Source organism: Cherax quadricarinatus, unplaced genomic scaffold (assembly GCF_038502225.1).
Source record: "Cherax quadricarinatus isolate ZL_2023a unplaced genomic scaffold, ASM3850222v1 Contig360, whole genome shotgun sequence".
Lineage (NCBI taxonomy): Eukaryota > Metazoa > Arthropoda > Malacostraca > Decapoda > Parastacidae > Cherax > Cherax quadricarinatus.
The window spans coordinates 25,957-50,477 of NW_027195386.1; the positions used below are offsets into that span (position 1 = coordinate 25,957).

The window sequence follows — 24,521 nt, forward strand, 5'->3', positions numbered from 1 at the left end:
TACTGTTTGCTGCATGCAGCCCGACGTACGAACCACAGCCCGGCTGGTCTGATACTGACTAGGTACCTGTCCAGCGCCTTGAAAACAGCCAGAGGGGTCTATTGGTAATCCCCCATATGTATGCCGGGAGGCAGATGAACAGTCTTGGACCCCTGACACTTATTGTGTTGTCTCTTATCGTGCTACTGGCATCCCTGCTTTTCATTGCGGGGATGTTGCATCCTCTGCCGAGTCTTTTGCTTTCATAGGGAGTGATTTTCGTGTGCAAGTTTGGTACTAATCCCTCTAGGATTTTCCAAGTGTATATAATCATTTCTCTCTCCCGCCTGCGTTCTAGGGAGTACAGGTTGAGGAACTTCAAGCGTTCCCAGTAATTGAGGTGTTTTATCGCAGTTATGTATGCTGTGAAGGTTCTCTGTACACTTTCTAGGTCAGCAATTTCACCTGCCTTGAAATGTGCTGTTAGTGTGCAGAGCATAGTTCTAGCTGCCCACACAACTTTTGTTCCGAGTAGGGAAATTAGATCTAACAAAAATGATCCCAAATGGATGAACAATAGATTAAAACATCTCATTGGTCAAAAGAGAGGCATATATAGGCGTATCAAAAGAGGGGATGGGCAGTTAAAAAATCAATATATTCAATTAAAGAGAGAAATAAAGAAAGGAATAAGAAAAGCAAAAAGGGATTATGAAGCTAAGGTCGCAAGGGATTCAAAGACTAACCCAAAAGGGTTCTTTCAGGTAAACAGAAGTAAGATTAGGGACAAGATTGGCCCACTTAAGAGAAACTCTGGTCAGATCGCTGACAGTGATAGGGATATGTGTGAAATTCTCAATACCTACTTCCTCTCAGTTTTTACCCAGGAAAATACTAGCGATATTCCTCAAATAATAGATTATGTAGAACAGGACGATAATAAACTGTGCACGATTGCAGTAACTAGTGACATGGTCCTCAGACAAACAGAGAAGCTAAAACCTAACAAATCCACAGGCCCTGAACTTTTTAACATACCATTATCTTTTTAACATATCACTACAAACTGGCATAGTGCCTGATAAGTGGAAAATGGCAAATGTAATACCTATTTACAAGGCAGGTGACAGGTCATTGGCTTCGAACTATAGACCAATAAACCTTACCTCCATAGTGGGAAAATTTATGGAATCAATAATTGCCGAAGCAATTCATAGCCATCTTGATAGGCACAGATTGATTAATGAATCTCAACACGGTTTTACAAAGGGGCGTTCCTGTATTACGAATTTACTAACATTTTTCACCAAGGTGTTTGAGGAGGTAGATCATGGTAATGAATATGATATTGTGTATATGGACTTCAATAAGGCTTTCGATAGAGTTCCACATCAGAGGCTACTGAGGAAACTTACGGCACACGGAATAGGAGAAATTTTTTCCTGGGTAGAGGCATGGTTGACGAATAGGCAGCAGAGAGTTTGCATAAATGAGGAGAAATCAGAATGGGGAAGCGTCACAAGTGGTGTTCCTCAGGGGTGAGTGTTGGGCCCGTTGTTGTTCACAATTTACATAAACGACATAGATTAGGAAATAAATAGCGACATAAGCAAATTTGCTGATGACACCAAAATAGGCCGTCCAATTTATTCTAATGAGGACATTAGAGCACTCCAGGATGATTTGAATAGACTGATGCAATGGTCGGAGAAGTGGCAGATGCAGTTTAATATAGACAAATGCAAAGTTCTAAATGTTGGACAGGAAAATAACCATGCGACATATAAACTAAATAATGTAGATCTTAATACTACTGATTGCGAAAAGGATTTAGGAGTTCTGGTTAGCAGTAATCTAAAACCAAGACAACAGTGCATTAGTGTTTGCAATAAAGCTAACAGAATTCTTGGCTTCATATCTAGAAGTATAAATAATAGAAGTCCTCAGGTTATTCTTCAACTATATATCCTTGGTTAGGCCTCATTTAGACTATGCTGCTCAGTTCTGGTCACCGTATTACAGAATGGATATAAATGCTCTGGAAAACGCACGAAGGAGGATGATAAAGTTGATCCCATGTATCAGAAATCTTCTCTATGAGGATAGACTGAGGGCCCTGAATCTGCACTCTCTAGAAAGGCGTAGAATTAGGGGTGATATGATCGAGGTGTATAAGTGGAAAACAGGAATAAAGGGGATATAAATAGGGTGCTGAAAATTTCCAGCCAAGACAGGACTCGCAGCAATGGTTTCAAGTTGGAAAAATTCATATTCAGGAAGGATATAGGAAAGCACTGGTTTGGTAATAGAGTTGTGGATGAGTGGAACAAACTCCCGAGTACAGTTATTCAGACTAAAACGTTGTGTAGTTTTAAAAATAGGTTAGATAAATACAGGAGTGGGTGTGGGTGGGTGTGAGTTGGACCTAACTAGTTTGCGCTGCTGGGTCTGGTGCCGTGCTCCTTCCTTGAGTGGAGGTGACCAGACTGGGTGGGTCATTGGGCTATTTCGGGGGGGGGGCACATGGACCTGCTCCACATGGGTCAGTAGGCCTGTTGCAGTGTTCCTTCTTTCTTATGTTCTTAATATTCCAGCCTAGATAGAACAAGCGACCTGAAGTGTCATCATGGGCTTGGCATCCCTCGTTTTGAAGGTTCTCATTATCCATCCTTTCATTTTTCTATCAGGACCAGCAGGGTCGTGCACTGCTTGGAAAGTGGGAAATAATCAGGCTTAATGCAAGGAAGAATGACCCCTAATTGTTTGGAGCAAGAGTAATTCACCAATATTAAGGCCCCTTCCTCCCCAGTGAAGGGAGCTATCTATTGTAAACCGCTCTCAAGAGAGACTACCTCGATATTATTATTATTATAATCAAGGGGGAAGCGCTAAACCCGGAGGATTATACAGCGCCTGGGGGGGGATGTGGAAGGCATTCAGGCTTAATTTGGGGAACTGGAGCACAGATCCAATTCCCTAAATCAAGAGCCCCTCACCAACATCAAGGAACCTTCCTTGAGGGGTACTACCTCGATAGAGATGAATGGTAAGCTTAGTCTTATATGAACACTTAAGTGGAGGTTAATTATGTTAAAAGTGATGAAAATTTCTCATAAAACTGTCCACACAGTTGAGCCCTTGGTCATCTGTCCGAGGATTTCTGCTGGCTGAAAAATTCACCGTCAAAATAAACATCGCATCATAAGACATTAATGCAGTACTCCAGCTGGCCAGTCAAAAGCCAAGTCAAGACATGGAATATAGATGTGAAAATTAAAAACCCTGAAATTTGTCTGCCCCTGGGCTACTAGATTTATTAACCGACAGGTAAGCAGATTTTGTGTTAACTACAAATTTATAATTAAAACCGGACAACGCCCTAAATCATTATTAAGACACAAGTTAGAAAATAAAAGGACGAGAAAGCCAAGTCACTGGAAAAGTGAAATAAAATTCCGAGTGTTTTGAAGAGAGTATGAATGTTGTAGGAGAAGCATCATGTATAGAAACAAAGCTGAAACTATGATTCATGAATCTGTATAAGAGCCGATTAAGAAAGGCTAAATCTGCGGAGGCTCGATTTTTTTTCTTTCTGACGCGGTAAACCTTCGTGGATAACTCACTGCACGTAGTACTAAGGGCTCGATCAGTCATCCGCTACTGGAGTAAGACCAGCGTATGGGACAGCTATTGCTCCTAACATGAGCAAAAGGAAAGTTCTTTCACTAAGAACATATTTAACTTTTACACTATATTTGGCAATTCCAGTTATTGGATTAGCAGTGAATAATTACACTGTAAGGTACTAGAAGAGCTTGTATACATTACCAGAATGGTCTATAGAGCTCCTGGTAAGAAGGCTTTGCTAACAAATACGAAGTATCGAAGGTTAATAAGAGAGAAATTATGTCATAGATAATGTATCATCTGGGAGGGAGTAGGCCAGAGAATCTATTATCTGGGAGAGAGGAGCAACCCAAGGACACTATCATCCGAGAGAGGGAAGGAAGCCAGAGAGAAGAAAAAGCTACTGAAGTCGAAGAGAAGGACCTGCAGGTTGATTTACTGTATCTGTATCAAGCTACAACTTTAACTTTTATGACCAAAGCTTTGGCAAGATGGGAAAGGAAGAAGGATGGGTAAGGATGGAAATATAGGAAAAAGGTGGGTGGGGAATGAGAGATGGGATAATAAAGGTAAGTGGCCCAACCACTTTGGTGCATTTTAATGTGTGTGTGTGTATGTGTGTGTGTGTGTGTGTGTGTGTGTGTGTGTGTGTGTGTAGTGTCATTAATGAAAATTTAATTTAAAAGAGCATAACACTTATACATCAGGGCGACACAGGTATAAGAAAATATAACTGCATAGCACTAAGTTGGCAAGAGATATATTATTTGCAACTGCGTTTATATATATATATATATATATATATATATATATATATATATATATATATATATATATATATATATATATATATATATATATATATATATATATATTTGCGACTGCAGAGCGTAGGTTACAAACGGCGAGAGCAAGGCGATGGATACAAGTCGATTACAGTCTGGAGTTGCTGGCCAGCTCAGCTACTTCAAAGGTGGTGTCCACCCATGGTAGGTGCGCAGATGTTACATGGGGAAATGTAATAGTTGAGAACCTAAACACAAATAACCCGCACATAAAAGAGAGAAGCTTACGATGACGTTTCGGTCCGACTTGGACCATTGACAAAGTCACACTTTGTGACTTTGTCAATGGTCCAAGTCGGACCGAAACGTCGTCGTAAGCTTCTTTTATGTGCGGGTTATTTGTGTATCGTTCCAGTCACGGTATTGTGCCTTTTTGTTATTTATTTGAGAACCTAAACAAGAAGTCTCCATAAATTGATGTAGTGTAATCCGTAATGGACAGAAAAGGTAATTGGTGTTATCTAGTCATCAATATCTTCGTGAATTTTGGGTTTTTCCTGCGGAAAGTTGTTGTCTAAGATTTTAGTTGCAAGTTGAGTGTGAGCTCTCCCCACTCGACTCAAGAGGAGTGTAGTTCTGAGTGGTCGCCTGTGTACTGACAAGTTCCTCGTCCTCACTACTGTTGGTTACATTAACTGATGCTACAGTCATCATCAGAGCCATCATCTGACAACTGGGGTACTGTATTCTCAAGTTCAGGTAACATGTTCACAACAGATACTATAGGAGGCAGTGGGGGCTCCATGTGGGAGTGCTGAAGTCCTCTTCGAGTAGCCATGGAAACTACAGTTTGGACAGTAGCAATAGCTCCTGAATGTGCGTAATTGTCTGGCTGGCCAGGGGCAGAGAGAGAGAGAGAGAGAGAGAGAGAGAGAGAGAGAGAGAGAGAGAGAGAGAGAGAGAGAGAGAGAGAGAGAGAGAGAGAGGCATTGGTTTGGGTTGTTTTAACTGTGTCATTACGGTTGCGTCTTGACTGAGGGATGAAGTTTGAGGATGTGAGGGTGCGGAGGATGGCAAATACTGCTTGTCCTGACGGGGCTGGTTCATAATGACGTTCACATTATTTGGGATAATCAGGAGCTGAACCCCGCTAACAAGTCATTGAAAACCGAAGAGCAGAGTTAACACTGTCACCTGCTATTTCCTTGGCCAACATAAACATCAGTGTACCTCGCATAACATCGACCTCTGAAGACCTTGAAGAAGACATAGGGAAGGATGGGGGTCCTTGTGCTTGATGTATATTGGAGGGAGGGGAAGGGTGGGGCGCTGCAGTAGGGGCAGAAGCCCAAACATTAGTATTGGCAGAGGAGGCCGGAGGAGACCCGCCAGATCCAGGGAGATTTGGGAACGAAGCCTGGGTCATCGGTGGTGGTGCTTGTGGAGCGGCATTCATAGTGTTCTGTTTCCTCGCATCCAGAATGCTTTGTATTGCACATTTCCTAACAGGGCAGCCAGGAGCGACTGCATGCTGCACTTATGAGTTTGGTCATACTGCTAATAACACTTTAAAACATTGGGTGATATTGACAAACCTTTCCAAGGATATTTGGTCAGGTGTACACCTTGTCCCAAAGCATTTCAAACCTTGCTGGCAGATGAGGTTGGCTTCTTCCGGTGTTTGAAGGATTAATTTGAGTGTTTGTCGGGAGCTGGAACTAGTGGGGGACTTAAAAAGCGTGAAGAACCGTAAACTCAGAATTTGCTTGGTTAAGTTCATAAACTAGGTCATCAGTAGAGCAGTTTCGTGAAAAACCACACGGGCTACCGGATGGTCAGAATACCTTGTGTTAACTTGCCAACGGCGAAGTTATCGAAAAAGAAGACAGGAAAGGCAGAAGGATAGCAGTGTAAGCAACGTGTTAGTGTGTGGGCCAGTATAAATGTTTGGGAGAGGTGAAGACGGTAGGATAAGGTGATGGGGTGGAGAGGGGGGAACAAGCAAGCTTGTCACCGCTTTACCCTCTTGAAGGGATGGGGCTCGAAGTGACAGCAAGTTTTCCTCTCAGCTCTGATCAAGAATTACTCAGGATAACTCAACGGAAAACTTGTCTCAGTGCTCAGAGCAGAAACGCAGACGTCCTCTCTCGACGGCGGCAGCTTGAAGACTCTCTCTAAGCTACAGGGACTGAATAGTATCGGCAGCAAACTCTGTTATCAAAGGTAAAAAGAAAGTAACAAGCGGGATTCCTAATGGTTCTACTCAATGTGCAAGAGATTAATATTTAGCACGCAGCGGTTAGGAATGCCTCGCTCAGGTCACACGTGAAAAAAAAAAGCCTTAAGTATAGGAGGTGTCTTACCAGGTCGGCAGAAGAGTTGGAACTGTACAACAATAACCCATAATGTCTTTCAGCGTTTTAAAATGGTTGAATATAAAACAAAGTTAAAACAACTCCCGGAAAAAAGTCATTTATTAACGTGAAAAGACTGCTGCAGTAAAAAATTCCAGAGATATCAGTAATTTAAAAAAAAAAACGACAGCTGTGAGCAAGGAATTTAAATTATGTTGCAATGCTATCAGGTTGCCACCAGTCACGCAGAGGGCCAGGAGGCAGTGCAAGCAGGCGACTGGTGAAGTGCGCGAGACCTCTGTACAGAGAACCGTACAAGTCCCTTTTTAATAGAGGCCAAACGTCCACATTGTGTTGAACTATTAGTTTTTGCTAGTCTGCAGGGCTGCCACCAGGTTGGCCTTGAGCTTGATGACAGGAACTACAAGGTGTAACTAGGTAGCATCCTATCATTACTTAAGAAGACTAGTGTCACACGATATTTAGAAATATCCTCAGGGTTCTGCTCAAGGTAGGCAGACCTAAATGGTACATGCGTTGTATCAGGGATGATTATCCTGATATCAATAAATTATTGTATTCACCTAATGTACTCAGTCCACATGGGTCACAAAACGCCAAGGACATTAATAAAGAAAACAATGGCTATCTAGGTTGAAGGAATAAAAATTAAAGTTACTTTAGTTGTATGGATGATAGAAAAAAAAAAGGTTAGAGGCGCAACCGATGACAGAAGACTATTTTTACCAGTGATAAACGGGTACTGATTACTAATGTAAATGGTGAAGAATTTGTATGTATATAGTGTATGTATATGATAGATATGTGTGCATGGTGTGTGTGTGTGTGTGCTTAATGTGTATACATATACGGTGTATATATAGTGTATATGGTGTATGTACGTGGCTTTGTGGGGGCGCTCGTTTAACATGCTTTGCTTGTGTGCTCCAACATAGGTATATCCTTGAAAGTAGCACTGGAAGTGTAAATATGCATAGCAATAAGAGAACTACACAAGGGCATGTGTAGTGAAGGCGCACGTTTGGCACGTGATACAACTATAAAACGAAAGTGAGGAGAGATGATTGGACAAGTTCCTGCTGCCTCAACAACAATGTTGCAGCTGACACTTAGCAAGAAAACGCACAATGATTAGTAATGAGGCAGTGTTAGGCTGCGTTGCGTTTGGTCGTCAATTATAAAATGCCTGATTTTTTCTCCATTCCTTAAACATTTTAGAAGTCTTAGTTAAACTCCTTTGGAGAATGGTAATGAAGACGTTAACGAAAAATTGAATATTTTATTGACTTGGTCACAGAGGGCCCAAGTGAAACAACCAAACTATGTACTGAATAAACAAAAATATACAAAAACTATGTAACCTATACTTTAAAACAGAAAATACGTAGGCTTGAAAGAATCGGCAGTGTTTTTACAGTTACAAGCATTTTTCATTGAGCCCGCAACAACGCAACAGTTGGCAATAACGTTGCACCATAATAAATTTTCTATGAAACTACGTTTAGTTTGCTGGCCACCTTCCCAGCGTTGTCCTGTTTGGGAGATACACTCTCGCTTACCTTTTTGACATGCAACTCACGGATACCACACAGAGAAACGTCTGGCATCTAGGAATGATAACTATATGTAATGCGCACATAGGTCAATGAGAGACAACAGAACCATTTTTATTATCTCAGACACCACCAGACATATGTATACACTGTACTAAGGTACGAAAGAACAGTATACCTTATGTAAACTGTGTAAGAGGTGAGTGCATAATGGTGCCAGATTTCACTTTGCTTGTAACAAATGCACTTTGGCACAGTTACCCTTCAGCAATGATGACACTGCTTTACCTAATTTTAATACAAATGACCCCTTGCAATATATATTTATGATTATGATTTTTTATGAAAACAGACCTTCACTTTATTCATGTCAACGCAAGATCACTTTTTCCAAAATTGGCAGAGATTGGGATTCTAGCTAACATAACCAGGGCGGCAGTTATATGCATCTCTGAATCCTGGTTGGATGATATGGTGACGAGGTCAAAATAGAAGGTTACAATATAAAACGCTTAGATGGGAACAGAAAAGGTGGTGGGGTATGTGCCTACATAAGAAACAACTTAGCCTACAACCCAAGACCTGATTTAAATGACGATAAACTGGAGATTCTATGGTTTGAAGTGTTGCTTCGCAAGACCAGACCCATCTTAGTAGGAACTAGTTACCGCCCTCCCACCCAGGACCATTTCTTAGAGGACTTTTCGAGTCTTGTCCGGACTTTATAACAGTTGCGAGACAGTAATACTGGGAAACTTCAATATCTGTTTTCAACAGCAAAATAACGAGCTATGTAAAATGTATAAGCAAATTCTATGTTTAAATAGTTACACTCGAGTAATTAATACACCAACCCGGATCTCGCAGTTCTCAGCCATCCTAATTGACCACATACTTTGTAATCACTCTGAGAACATTAGTCAGTCAGGCATCATTACCACAGGTCTTAGTGATCATCATTAACACAGGTCTTAGTGATCATTTCATCATTTAATGCACCAGGAAAATCACCAGGGAACGGATAGGTCTACACAGGACAATAAAAATGAGGTAGACTAGAACCTACAATAAAGAAACACTGGTAAATAGGCTACACAATTGCAACTGGACAGTGATAACAAGCACGGACGTAAATGATGCCTGGGAAAAATTCAAAAGAATGTTCACTACCATCCTTGATAATATTGCACCAGTTAAAGAGGTTAGGATTAAATGGAGAACCGAACCCTGGATGACCACCGAGACATTAATATGAAATTCAGAGACCAGTTGCTAGAAAAAATTTAAGGCAGACAGGATATTGCAGTGCTTAATGAATTCCAAAGGTGAGGACCAGAGTACAGAGGCTTATAAAAGGAGCAAAGGCAAGGCGCTATTGCTCAAAAATCGAAGAGTACATACAAGAATAACTCCAGAAAGCTCTGGCAATAAACAGTTGGGGTGTAGCCATAAACCAGTAGATAGATCTAGCATAATACTAAATATCGATAACGAGGTATTCCACGAAACAGCTGAAGTGGCAAATTGTTTTAATTCCTACTACACAACCGCCACATCAACACTTGTAAGTAAACCGCCTGCTGCTTCAAATACCTTTAACACAGACTGTTAAGTTTAAATACTATACCAATAAAGGGGTAACCCCAAACAGTTGTCAGCTATTTAGTAACTCCCGACTTCGTGCAAAATGAACTAAGCAGGTTAAACCCAACTAAGAGCACCGGCCCTGATAACATCCTGTCTAAGTTCCTAAAAGATGGTGCCTCTGAATTGCCAATCCCCATTGCTCACATAATAAATCTGTCCACCACTAATACCATACCTGAGGAGTTCAAGGAGGCCAGAGTTACTCTTATCTTCAAGAAAAATAGTAGGTCTGATGTCAGCAACTAGAGGCCTGTTAGTATTACCTGGAGTGGGTTTAGGGGGTCAACGCCCCTCGGCTCGGTCTGAGACCAGGCCTCATGGTGCAGCAGGATCTGATCAACGAGGCTGTTACTGTTGGCAGCAAGCAAACTGACGTACGAACTACAGCTCGGTTGGTCAGGTACTGACTTTAGGTGCCCGTCCGGTGCCTTCTTGAAGACAGCCAGGTGTCTATTGGTAATCCCCCTTGTGTATGCTGGGAGGCAGTTGAGCAGTCTTGGGCCCCGGACACCTAGTGTTGTCTCTCAATGTACTAGTGGCGCTCCTGTTTTTCATCGGGGAAATGTTGCATCTCCTGCCGAGTCTTTTGCTTTCATAGAGAGGGAGTTTCGTGTGCAGGTTTGGTACCAATCCCTCCTGGACCTTCCAAGTGTATATTATCATGTATCTCTCTCGCACGAGTTCCAGGGAATACAGATCAAGGACCTTCAACCGTTCCCAGTAATTTAGATGCCTTATCGTACTTGTGTACCGTGATAGTTCTTTGTAGAGGATCATGATGGGCTTGGCGTCCCTAGTTTTGAAGGTTCTCATTATCCATCCTATCCTTTTCTTAGCAAATGAGGGTAGATACATTGTTGTGGTCTTTGAAGGCGAGATCCTGACATTATCACTCCCAGGTCCTTCACATTTCTTTTTCGGTCTATTGTATGGTTAGAATTTGTCTTATACCCTGATACATACTCAGTGTAATATCCAAAATTCTAGAGAGGGCGGTGTACTGTCAAGTAGTTAGGTATCTTAATGACAACAACATTCTCCATAGTTACCAATCAGGCTTTAGGAGATTTTACTCGACCGACATCTCCCTAATTAATCTGATGGATTACACGAGAACTGAAATGTCGACGGGGAACCTCGTAGGAATGGTAACCTTCGACTTGCAAAAGGCCTTCGATACTGTCAACCACAATATAGAATTATGTAAGAAACTTCAAGCTATCGGCATAGATTCCATCGACTGGTTTAGCAATAGGACAAATTGTTAAACTCAACAAAACAGAATCAGAACCCCTGCCGATAGCATGTGGAGTTCCCCAAGATAGTATTCCGAGTCCCTTATTATTTCTACGTTATGTAAACGACATGCCCATTAGTGTCAAGTGCAAACTCTTACCGCATGCGGATGACAGTGCTCTATTACTGTCAAGTAAAGACCCACAAGATATAGCTGATGTAATAACACTAGAACTGAAGTCCTACAGCAAATGGTTAGTAGACAACAAACTATCATTACACCTCGGTAAAACGGAAGCCGTACTATTTGACACAAAAACTGGGAAGGGTAAATAATTTTAATGTTCGGTGTAATGGGGAACCCATCACTTCAATTTCCTCAGTAAAATATCTGGGAATTCCCCTTGACCCATTGCATGTCAGGAGAACTTATAGGGAACAGTGCAATAAAGAAAGCGAATGCCAGACTGAAGTTCCTCTACAGACAAACACAGTGTCTACCTACTGAGACTCGCAGGATCCTATGTCTAGCTTATATACAGTGCCATATGGACTACGCTTGCTCTTCATGGTACTCTGCCTTAACAAAAAAAAAATGAAAGATAGACCACAAATCCCCAAGACCAAAACGGTAAGATTCATCCTGGACCTGGTTCCAAGAGAACATGTAGGCCAGGATGAATCACAATTGGATATGCTGAATGTTTCAGAGTAAAACAACTGAAGTTAAATAAAGTTTATAAAATTGCTCAGTGTCCAAAATATCTTGCTGCCAATTTTGTCAAGGTTGGGAACCAAAGCAATCATAGTACTAGGGGGAGAGAGCACAACTTTGTAGTACACACAGTCAGTGGCCAGGCTTCAAACACCTTTTATTGTACAGCAATAAAGAAATGAAACAGATTGCTTGCACATGTCAAAGCCAGTCATAGCATGAACCAGTTCAAGAAGAGCCTAAAGGTACCTAATGAATGTAGCGACAGATTTTTTTTTTTTTTGAGCTAAAACACGTGTAAATGTAAATAACTCATTTTACCCTATTCCTAGTATAGGTTATTATGCTATAAAAGAGATATTTCTTTCATAGTATAATAAGGTATTAAAAGTACTCCAATGGAAATAAGTCACTATTTAGCGTTTTTGGGTCATCCTAGGTTCTCTACACATATGCTGTTATGCATGATAATCTATAACTATTTGTGTATACATGAATAAACTTAGGGCAAGGAGGAATAACATCTTGTAGGAGTGAGGAAGAGCCAGTTGTGAGTGTGGGGGAAGTTCGTGAGGCAGTAGGTAAAACGAAAGGGGGTAAGGCAGCTGGGATTGATGGGATAAAGATAGAAATGTTAATTAAAAGCAGGTGGGGATATAGTTTTGGAGTGGTTGGTGCTATTATTTAATATATGTATGGAAGAGGGTAAGGTACCTAGGGATTGGCAGAGAGCATGCATAGTTCCTTTGTATAAAGGCAAAGGGGACAAAAGAGTGCAAAAATTATAGGGGGATAAGTCTGTTGAGTATACCTGGTAAAGTGTATGGTAGAGTTATTATTGAAAGAATTAAGAGTAAGACGGAGAATAGGATAGCAGATGAACAAGGAGGCTTTAGGAAAGGTAGGGGGGCTGTGTGGACCAGGTGTTTATAGTGAAACATAAGTGAACAGTATTTAGATAAGGCTAAAGAGGTTTTTGTGGCATTTATGGATTTGGAAAAGGCGTATGACAGGGTGGATAGGGGGGCAATGTGGCAGATGTTGCAGGTGTATGGTATAGGAGGTAGATTACTGAAAGCAGTGAAGAGTTTTTACGAGGATAGTGAGGCTCAAGTTAGAGTATGTAGGAAAGAGGGAGATTATTTCCCAGTAAAAGTATGCCTTAGACAAGGATGTGTGATGTCACCGTGGTTCTTTAATATATTTATAGATGGGGATGTAAGAGAAGTAAATGCGAGGGTCTTGGCAAGAGGCGTGGAGTTAAAAGATAAAGAATCACACAAAGTGGGAGTTGTCACAGTTACTCTTTGCTGATGACACTGTGATCTTGGGAGATTCTGAAGAGAAGTTGCAGAGGTTGGTGGATGAATTTGGTAGGGTATGTAAAAGAAGAAAATTAAAAGTGAATACAGGAAAGAGTAAGGTTATGAGGATAACAAAAAGATTAGGTGATGAAAGATTGGATATCAGATTGGAGGGAGAGAGTATGGAGGAGGTGAATGTATTCAGATATTTGGGAGTGGACGTGTCAGCGGATGGGTCTATCAAAGATGAGGTGAATCATAGAATTGATGAGGGGAAAAGGGTGAGCGGTGCACTTAGGATCCGTGGAGACAAAGAACTTTCTCCTTGGAGGCAAAGAGGGGAATGTATGAGAGTATAGTTTTACCAACGTTCTTATATGGGTGTGAAGCATGGGTGATAAATGTTGCAGCGAGGAGAAGGCTGGAGGCAGTGGAGATGTCATGTCTGAGGGCAATGTGTGGTGTGAATATAATGCAGAGAATTCGTAGTTTGGAAGTTAGGAGGAGGTGCGGGATTACCAACACTGTTGTCCAGAGGGCTGAGGAAGGGTTGTTGAGGTGGTTCGGACATGTAGAGAGAATGGAGCGAAACAGAATGACTTCAAGAGTGTATCAGTCTGTAGTGGAAGGAAGGCGGGGTAGGGGTCGGCCTAGGAAAGGTTGGAGGGAGGGGGTAAAGGAGGTTTTGTGTGCGAGGGGCTTGGACTTCCAGCGGGCATGCGTGAGCGTGTTTAATAGGAGTGAATGGAGACAAATGGTTTTTAATACTTGACGTGCTGTTGGAGTGTGAGCAAAGTAACATTTATGAAGGGGTTCAGGGAAACCGGCAGGCCGGACTTGAGTCCTGGAGATGGGAAGTACAGTGCCAGCACTCTGAAGGAGGGGTGTTAATGTTGCAGTTTAAAAATTGTAGTGTAAAGCACCCTTCTGGCAAGACAGTGATGGAGTGAATGATGGTGAAAGTTTTTCTTTTTTGGGTCACCCTGCCTTGGTGGGAATCGGCCAGTGTGGTAATAAAAAAAATGAATAAACTTATTCTACATAGATTGTCTGGTCTCACTGCCAGTCTAACTTATCAATAAGAGTATCTTGTTGATCAGCAGGTTCGTAGGATTCATTTTAGACTGTTGAATTACCCGAACCTAGATCAAAAGATTTAAATTTTACTCTTGCACTTTCCATAAACCTCTATCCTCTCCCACCTCTGCTGTCATGCCTATCTTTCGCTCATTAATACGTTCGTATATCAACTCCATGCAAAAGCAATAGGCTCAGCAGACTAAAATCCCACTAAAGATGATGGGTGAACACAGGAGAACTTAAGTGGAAAGGAACCAAAACTTTTCAACAGCCTAAATTCAAGCATAATGGAAATTAACAAGAAATCTGTGTGGGATCACTCCTCAGGGCAGGAGATTCACCTCCCGCATCTACCCGAAACGACTACAGGTAACCTAGCACATTGCCCCCAAGCGCTTTAAGGTCCTTGCGGATTAACCGCTCATCCCAAGAGCGGTTAATGTAGCTAATTTGCATATTTCAGGGGGTGTATTACATTTAAGGGTCAATTGCTTGTCGTCCATTTAAATGGAATTGACTGTAGGTTGGAATATTGATCTCGTGAACTTATATACAACTTTATATATATATATATATATATATATATATATATATATATATATATATATATATATATATATATATAATGTATACACACATATATATATACACATACACGTCATTCGCCGCATAACGAAATTTCGGTCAAAGACGGACCGCATATATGAAGGTGGTGATGCTGGTGTACAGAGACTTACAGTGCTGCCAATCATAAAAGTATAACACACAGTTATGTACAGTGCATAATACTTCATAAACCAGTAACAACTGTATCATTATGTATTTACTATACTGTACTTAGTTATTCTTGAGTGTACCCTATTAATAAAAAACTATTTACTGTAAAGTGTATGCCGTGTTATGCCGGCAGCAGCCTCCTACATCTGTTTTCCCCTCAAGGGAGGTTTCTTGACGCTGGTGAGGGGCTCCTGATCTAGGTGGGGAATTAGATCTGTGCTCCGGTTCCCCGAATTGAGCCTGAATACCTTCCATCCCCCCCCCCCCATGATTATGATAATGCCTCTGTTTACTACATCTCTTATTAGCATCCTTTTCCCTTTGTGCTTTATTTAATCTCGTTTTGTTCATCACGGCCCCCAAGCTATACCATATAGCCAAGGTGTGTAGTACGTTATACCATCTAGGTTTAAGCACTATGACGTTCGCACGAAGACGAAATCCACTAATGAAGCATTTGTCAGAACGTATCCGTCGTTATTATTATTAAGGGGAAGCGCTAAACCCGTAGGATTATACATCGCCTGGGGGGGGGATATGGAAGGCATACAGGCTTAATTCGGGGAACTGGAGCACAGATCCAATTCCCTAAATCAAGAGCCCCTCACCAACATCAAGGAACCTTCCCTGAGAGGTATCCGTCGTTAAGCGACGCACGGGTGTAGTAGCTACTAGTTGAACACCTGTTGTGCGTGGCGCAGGTGTGTTTACACGGTTCAAGGCAGACAGCAGAAGGCTGTGCATTCCAAAGGGAACAATTCCTGGAAGAATGTAAGTGTTGAACCTTGAGTCATCAGTGAGGCACACTTAAAAGTGGAAGGAAAGATAAATTCTTGTGTTAGATGAATGGTTCAGAGAACCGACAAGTTGATAACAGACACATGTGCAACACTTGGGTATCTTTAATGAGGAATCATTTCGCCACACAGTGGCTTCATCAGTCCATACAAAGGAGAACGGTGAAGAATAGGAGGAGTTTGAGGTAATCAGTCCCTCAGCCTTGAGTCGATGTGTTCAGTCTATGTGGACTGACCACATCGACTCAAGGCTGAGGGACTGATTACCTCAAACTCCTCCTATTCTTCACCGTTCTCCTTTGTATGGACTGATGAAGCCACTGTGTGGGGAAACGTTTCCTCGTTAAAGATACCAAGTGTTGTACATGTGTCTAAATATAAAAAATTCTTGCATGTGCTGTACCTGGGTGGCGTCTGATCCAACACTGCACGCGCACTAAGCAGTACACTACTTTCCCTCCCAACAGCTTGATCGATCAGAACAACAATTAGGCCTGATTTGGGACCGGGTCGCGCGGGCGGTGACCTCCTAGACTACAAGTAACCTGAAGGTTACGCAGCTCAACAAACCTTAAATCCCTACCCCACTGAAAAGTATTCAACCCGATCCCACCTAACACCGACTCGGTCTCTCCACTTTACATCATCCAACTCAACCACCCCACAACATTCATTCTCCAACCCCCCCCCCCTCCCCTGCCCTAGCCAACAATACCACCCACCCCCACAGGCCATAAAATAACCAATCCTTAATTAACACGAAGGACTGGCACCTAGGCTTGACCCAGCTGTGTGTGTGTGTGTGTGTACTCAGTTGTACTCACTTAGTTGTGGTTGCAGGGGTCGCGTCACAGTTCCTGGCCCCGCCTCTTCACTGGCCGCTACTAGATCACTCTTTCTGTTGGGTGTGTGTGTGTGTGTGTGTGTGTGTGTGTGTGTGTGTGTGTGTGTGTGTGTGTGTGTGTAGGTGTGTGCGTGCGTGTGTGTGGGGAAGGTGATGTAAGAGTTAAAAATTAATTTTGAGAGGTTGTGCTACACCAGTTTCCTGCCGAGGCTTATTTGTTTGCTTTTGTGGCTGGCAATGACGGAAATGAAGTATGCAACGTGCAATAATATGCAACATGTGTGCTATTGGCGACGTTCACTGGTTGTCCTTTGTCAAGTTTCTACCAAATGTCCCCTCAAGGAAGGTTCCTTGATGTTGGTGAGGGGCTCTTGATTTAGGAAATTGGATCTGTGCTCCAGTTCCCCGAAAGCCTGAATGCCTTCCACATCCCCCCCTCCAGGCGCTGTATAATCCTCCGGGTTTAGCGCTTCCCCTTGATAATAATAATAATAATCTACCAAATGTCGATGATTTTCTTTCCTCCAGGCTAAATTATCGATAATTCTGTTGTGAATATCATGCAACCAGTCGGAGGGAGAGGGAGAGGGGGGGGGAGCTAGGGGGATGGGCGAAAATAAGACACAGACAGCTGACCATCACATACTGCTATATAGAAAACCGCTTATGCAGAGCATTTCGGGCAAATTAGGTCATTTTGTCCCAGGATGCGACCCACACCAGTCGACTAACACCCAGGTACCCATTTTACTGATGGGTGAACATAGACAACTGATGTAAGGAAACACGTCCAATGTTGCAACCCTCGCCAGGATTCGAACCCGGGTTCTCACCGTGTGAAGTGAGAGCTTTCGCTACCAGGCCACATATATATAATTTTACATTATATATGAACGCTTCACTATATACATAAAAACATGACAATTGCGTATATTCAAAACAGAGTGCACTTTAAGAGAATATATAAAATGATGCATGGTCGCAACAAATGAGGTTCATAACAGGCTTTAAACCAGGAAGCCTAACGTCCATTTGCCAGAAAAACTGGGGAGCTAGAAATAAAGACATGATTATGTATTGGGAATAGTTTTTTTTTCCTAATAATTCTCTTCCGAGTATTGTGATCTTTGCCGCAGATTTCCAAATAATTCACTAATTCGTAAAATACTGAAAATCTGCATACAAAGTCAAAGGTATATGTCTTATTTACTATTGAGGAGACATTGAAATGCTACGATATTCCAGAGAGCTTGAGAAACGTATCAACACACATCACTCACCTTACCTGCAGGACAGCTGCGGTCATACTGACCTTAGTTACGTTTCAACAGCCAAAGTAACCTTGCAGGCTGTGTTGCCACACGTTAATTTACTCTTAAGATTTTCATCAAATATAGACAATAACGACGATTTATTTCATCATGATACAATGTTTGTACAGAGGTGGGTGACATTTGGTTATACTTGCAGGTTATTATTATAGTAATTAAGGGGAAGCGCTAAACCCGTAGGATTATGCTGCGCCTGTGGGGGAGGATGTGGAAGATATTCAGGCTTAATTCAGGGAACTGGAGCACAGATCCAATTCCCTAGATCAAGAGCCCCTCACCAGCGTCAAGGAACCTCACTTCAGGGGTGTACCTGCAGAACGCCAGCAGGTATTTAAACATAACTAGCTCAATTTTCGTATTTTTTTCAAAATTTTCTTTCATTTGCGCGCTGCGAGCGTTGGCGGCCCCTGAAAGACTATAATGGCAGTAATTATTATTTGCTTATTTGTTCATGGTCCGAGGACCATGAACAACACCTAGCTCTGCTGGGTGCATGGTTTTTGTAGGATCGCTGGTTAAGTGGTATCCTCTAGATTGTATCAACAGTAATGGAAGTCTTGGGGTTTGTGCCGAAAAGTTAGGAAATATATATATTCATCATATTCATCTCAGAAACATTTAGTTACATTGCAGCCCCTGAATGGGTCACAATGTATATGTAATGTATATGTATATGTAATGTATATTACCTGTTCTTATAATTTTATATTGCTGATATTTGCGATATTAGCTAAATCGTAAATATATTGCTTTTTATTATTATTTGACTTAGTTATATTATTAGGTAGGATGTAGCATTTATATATTATTCAGTGCTCATAGTCCGAGAGTGTTAAGTAGCTGACAGCATTTTTTTGTCTAACTACTGTAACAACCACTTCACTTGTTTCGCTGCCGGCTTCTCTGTAGTTGCTGGGCAGCAGTAGTCCACGGAGAGTCACGTGCTCAGGGTGGGGTGATCACACCTCACCTGGGTGGGGGGACTGCCTTATCTTCGCTAGCTCTCTCTCTGACGATGATTCCAACAACACCTCCCTCTCCAGTTCTCCCTTGCTGGCCCTTGTTAGAACATCATCTCTGTCGCTCTCTCTTGTTGTTAGTTCTGTGTAACTCTGTTCACAGAACATAGCCTAGACTTAGTGATTTTCGACGTTTTACTGAGGTTGTGTGTCACACTGACACTGAGAAACTCAGGTCCTGAGCTGTAGCTTCTGACCTAATTTGCACTGGTATCTGTGCACCGTCACAGTCGGGGATTTTCTTATGCTGAACTTAGATTCAGTAGTATGGGAGTTTTGTGACTTTTGTGGAGGATCTGCAGATGGTCCCTACTTAGGGTCGTTATGTTAACTCCTTGTTCCTGATTCTGTGTTGCTGCTGCTTATTATATTGTTGTTCGGCGAATTGGTCATTATACTGTTCAAGCAAGCTGTTCTGATTGCCAGGTTAGTCAAGAAGTTAGTTTATGTGAGGACTTTTAGTTAGTCACTGGTTAAGTCTAGTCGAGTCTTGAGACAGCGAACTACTTAAAGCACTTACATACATACTCGCTTGTATATATTAGTATTATGTTCTTAAATGCTGACAATGTACCAGACGGTACTTAAAAGCCATAAAGATATGATATGTGCCTTCAGCACAATACTACTGTACACGAGAGAAGTGTAAGAACTTGTATCCTATATTACATTAAATTGATTACTTTGATTTACTTTGATATTGTCCACCTAGACAACTTTATCTTTATTAATAAACTTCTTAAACTTTAATTTCTATAGTTAGTAGCCTACCAGTTGTGATCCAGAAGCACTATTGAATCTTGCTATTAAATTCTAATGGATAATTGGACCAGGATACTGACTACTTGTTACAAAAACCCAGTAACAGGCTGGATGCTAGAGGGGCAGACCTTTCTAGTATTCACTGGAGATCTATTATTAGATATCGCATTTTTTGTAACAAATTACAACATAACAGTTAATTAGAATACATAGCAATCTCCCCCCCCCATTTCATCAAGCTTGTAGTTGTAAATGGCTGTTAAGACAGGTGGTGTATAGACCTCTAATGTGTCTTACTTAAGTCAGGTTTCAGTAAGTATAATACATTAGATGTTGGAATTTAAATAATCTATTATTATTATTATTATTATCAGGGATATAATAATAATAATATTTATTTCTGCAAGTACATGTACAAGGTATACAGGCATAGCTGACATCAATGATATACTACTATATATAGAAAATCCCTTGTTATGCAGAGCATTTCGGGCAAATTAGGTCAATTTTGTTCAAGGCTGGCGACATTGCAGACCTGGAGAGTGTACAAAGAACTTTCACGGCACACATAAGTACGATAAGGCACCTAAACTACTGGGAACGGATGAAGGTCCTTGATCTGTACTCCCTCGAATGCAGGCGAGAGAGATACATAATGCACACTTGGAAGGTCCTGGAGGGATTGGCACCAAACCTGCAGATGAAAATCACTCCCTATGAAAGCAAAAGAGTCGGCAGGAGATGCAACATTTCCCCGATGAAAAGCAAGGGCGCCACGAGTACATTGAGAGAACACAATAAGTGTCCGAGGCCCAAGACTGTTCAATTGCCTCCCAACATGCGTAAGGGGGATTACCAATAGACCCCTGGCTGTCTTTAAGAAGGCACTGGACAGGCACCTAAAGTCAGTACCTTATCAACCGGGCTGTGGTTCATACATCAGCTTGCGTGCGGCCAGTTGTAACAGCCTAGTTGATCAGACCCTGATCCACAATGAGGCTTGGTCTCAGACTGGGCCGCGAGGGCGTTGACCCCCCGAAGCCCTCTCCATGTAAACTCCAAGTAAGGATGCGACTCACACCGGTCAACTAACACCTAGGTAGATACACTAAGAATAATGTAAACCGAGTTATTTACATTAACGTTAAAAAGAGTATCAGATCACAGTAATAGGTACATGTATGTTAGCTATACAAGAAATATCCTTCCTTAATGTAGCTACATATGTGAAATTATTGCACTGTTATTGCCTTATTAATCTTAAGTTAGTCTTAAGCTTACCCGAAGTGCTCTGCATATAAAGGGGCTTTATAAGAATTAACAACTAGGAGTCTACATTGCAAACTGAATTGTTTGCAATCCTAATGGCGCTAAAGCTAACTTATGACACTGAGCTTGACTCTATCATCATTACTGATTCTATGTCATCACTGAATGCTCTTGACTCATATAATGACTCCAACAACATGCTCATTGGGGAAGCCAGGTATAGATACTCAAAAATTAGGGACAAAGGAATTAATGTACAATTGCTATGGATCCCATCACACATTGGATTACTCCTTCATGATAAAGTTGATATGTTAGCCAAGAAGAGTATCGAGAAGGAGAATGTAGAATATAACTTTGGTATAACTGTGTCTAGCATTAGGAATAATATTAGGAGAGAAGTAAATAATGAAAATGATTGTTATAGGAATGCAGTTAGAAGCCTGAGTAGATCTATAACCCACTATGATAACATGAACGTAGATAAGTATGTTTATGGAGCAACTTGCAATGTGAACAGACTGACTGATGTTGTAGTGGCCAGGCTTAGGCTTGGTTACAAGTACTTCTGGCAGTTTGGGAGACACACAGATGATGATCAAACTAAATGTAAATTATGTGATCAGGCATATGGTCACTCTCTTGAACACTATGTGCTTAATTGTCCACTTATTGAGGAATACAGAGACAGACAGTATAATAACCTATGTGACATGTCAAGATATCTTATTAATGAAAATAAGATACCAGATATACTAAGCAAATTTCCTAAATTTGCTTGTAACAGATAAGTGAACTATAGATATGTAGATATAAATCCATATGTATTCCTGTTAACCCTTTGGGGCCTAGTTCCTAGGCCTTTTGTGTATCCATATGCTCTTGCGCTACCGTCCACAGGATGGATATGGGGTGCACAATAAACTAGCCACTTCGGTGGCAAAATCTAAATCTAAAATCTAATCGCCACCGAGTCCCACCATCTAACCAGATCACCATTCCCAGGCGCTTCTGCCTCCAACCCCTCCCAAAACTGTTTAAATGACTGTCTATATTCTTCTTCATGCAGCAACTTTACATTTAACTTCAAATACCCCCTACCCCTTCGTGGCAACCCCTCCCAACCCAAATCCACCATAACACCCCTATGATCAGAAAATACCACATCCAACACCCTCACCCTATGTATTACTACCCTTCTGGGGACGTACAAACGATCGAGCCTAGCAGCATACCCACGCCTGATAAATGTATGCTCTACCTTCCCCCCCCCCCACAGATATCGATCAAACCCACCCCTGATAACAATTCTCCCAATATTCCCATACAATGCCCCGCCCCCCTCGGTTCCACATCCTTACGCCTTATCACACAGTTCCAATCACCTCCTATCACGGCTACCCCTGGCAATCCACGCAAGTAGTAAACCAGCACGTCCCTCACAAATTTATTCTTAATGCGTACGTCTCCCTCTGCCGGTCCATACACACACACCGTCATCTGTACCTGACTCCATAATCCATCCACACGTATCACCCTCCCCTCCCCCCCTTCACAATGCCTGACAACCAACGGGCTAGTTTCCTTTACCAATATAGCCACACCGCCTTTCAATCTGACCGCATGTTCAACATACACCTTATATCCCTCCACCTTCAACTCATAACCGTGTCTATAATTATGCTCCTGCAAGAACACAACGTCAACACCATGACACTCCAAAAACTCCCTAAACCACTCACACTTTCTCTGCGACCTCAAACCATTGATGTTCAATTTCAAGCACTTAAAACCGACAAAGGTGGTTTCCCTCTTGACACAACCTTTTTGTCACCTGATCGCCTCATTGCACTCTTATCCCTCCCCCCCCTTTTTGTGCACTCTTACTCGATCCCTGTCCCTGAGTGTCTTTTGAACCCCTCTGCGTGACATCCGCCCATGTTTTCTTCCCTGAACGTTGTGCGGGCGTAAGCACTTCATCTGAATCATAAAGCACTGCTGCGTGCTTTTGCGTCGTACCGTCGACCTGCATCTCGTCATCAAGCTCATCACCACGATGAACCTCAACCTCCACCGTATTCACCGACAAGACAGCCTTGTCACACACCTTAGGACGAACTACCTTCGCCCCTCCGTCCTCCATAGTAGTCCCAAGATCCAGGATCGTGCCTTCTTCCTGATAAGGCCCCGTGCCCAAAATATCCACAAGCGTCGTCGATGCTTCTTCCTTGCTATCATTCACTTCTGCGATGATCTCCTCCAATGCCTGAACCACGTCCAAGGAAGGGGAGTCCCCCCCACTCGTAGCACCTGCCATCTTCTCTGCCCTCTCAACCTCCTCACTCCATGACGCACTCTGCGGAGTCAGTGTCGAAAAAGGCTGCTCTTGCTCCACTCTCCTCACCTCTACGTTTCTTCGTTGTTGCAGGTCATTGTCTCCACGTCCTCTACCACATTGCGCTGCCAGGTGTTCATACGACCCACACAAACGACAAGTGCGTCGTTGCCCTGCATATGTCACAAATACCTGAGTTCTGAAATCTTCCATCACCACATACGACGGTATAGGATGTCGTATCGTCATCTTTGCAGAGTACGTACCCTCAGGTATCCCCATATACGTACCAGCTGACCATCTTCCTGCAGTGACCATGTGTACCGTCCCATATTTACTCATGGCAAACCTTATGTCAGATGCATCCGCCTCGAATGGCACATTCCTGATCTTCACCCAAGTGAAGTAACTTGATACATCATGCATCCTCACCGTGACAGCATGATTCACAGGTATGGCCACTTCCTGAAACTTGTTCACCACTGTCTCATACATACTCGCCGAATTGAATTTAAGAAATATCCTCTTTGTGCCATTCAAGGCAAGTCCACAAATCTCTTCAGTAGCTACGCCGTAGGTGTCTCTAATTATTGCTGGTAGAAGTAACTCCATAGACGGCCCCGTGATAGCTCCACTGGTTATTTCAATACAGACTGTATTAACCCTCCGGGTACTCGGTATTAGAATGTTGAGAAACGAACCAGACACTGTCACAGTGAATCTTACCAAGTGTCTAGAGATAAATACACACAGATCTAAATGGATTGTGAAAACGTGCAATTGCATTAAGTTTTATAACCTGCATGAACTGTATCACTGTAGGCAACAAGAGCATTTCACCCCTCCATGGAAGATGTGTTCATTTAATATCACATACCTACAAGTCCCTCCCAAGAAGCTCATTGCTAGTAATCCCTTCCTTAAATCTCTTGTTAGAGCAACTGCTCAAGAAGAAATTTCTCACCTAGCTGGTAGTAACAAGTTATCACAAGTTATATACACTGGTGGATCTAAACAGGAGTCTTCTGGCAGGGCTGCATCTGCTCTTGTTGCCACCTCCCTAGTTAAGAACGATAATAAATTTGT

The 24,521-nt window shown here is 42.1% G+C and overlaps 1 protein-coding gene across 2 annotated transcripts in view; it reads right to left on the reverse strand.

The window, feature by feature from the left end:
* The window catches only part of LOC128685957 (juvenile hormone esterase-like), a 40,383-nt gene extending 22,357 nt beyond the window's left edge, over window positions 1-18,026 (reverse strand). For both annotated transcript variants that reach the window (XM_070080369.1, XM_070080368.1), the window contains exon 1: window positions 18,000-18,026. In XM_070080369.1, the coding sequence (XP_069936470.1) occupies window positions 18,000-18,025 (26 nt within the window). In that variant the 5' untranslated portion in view covers window position 18,026. The remainder of the gene's footprint in view (window positions 1-17,999) is intronic.
* Window positions 18,027-24,521: the final 6,495 nt, after the last annotated feature.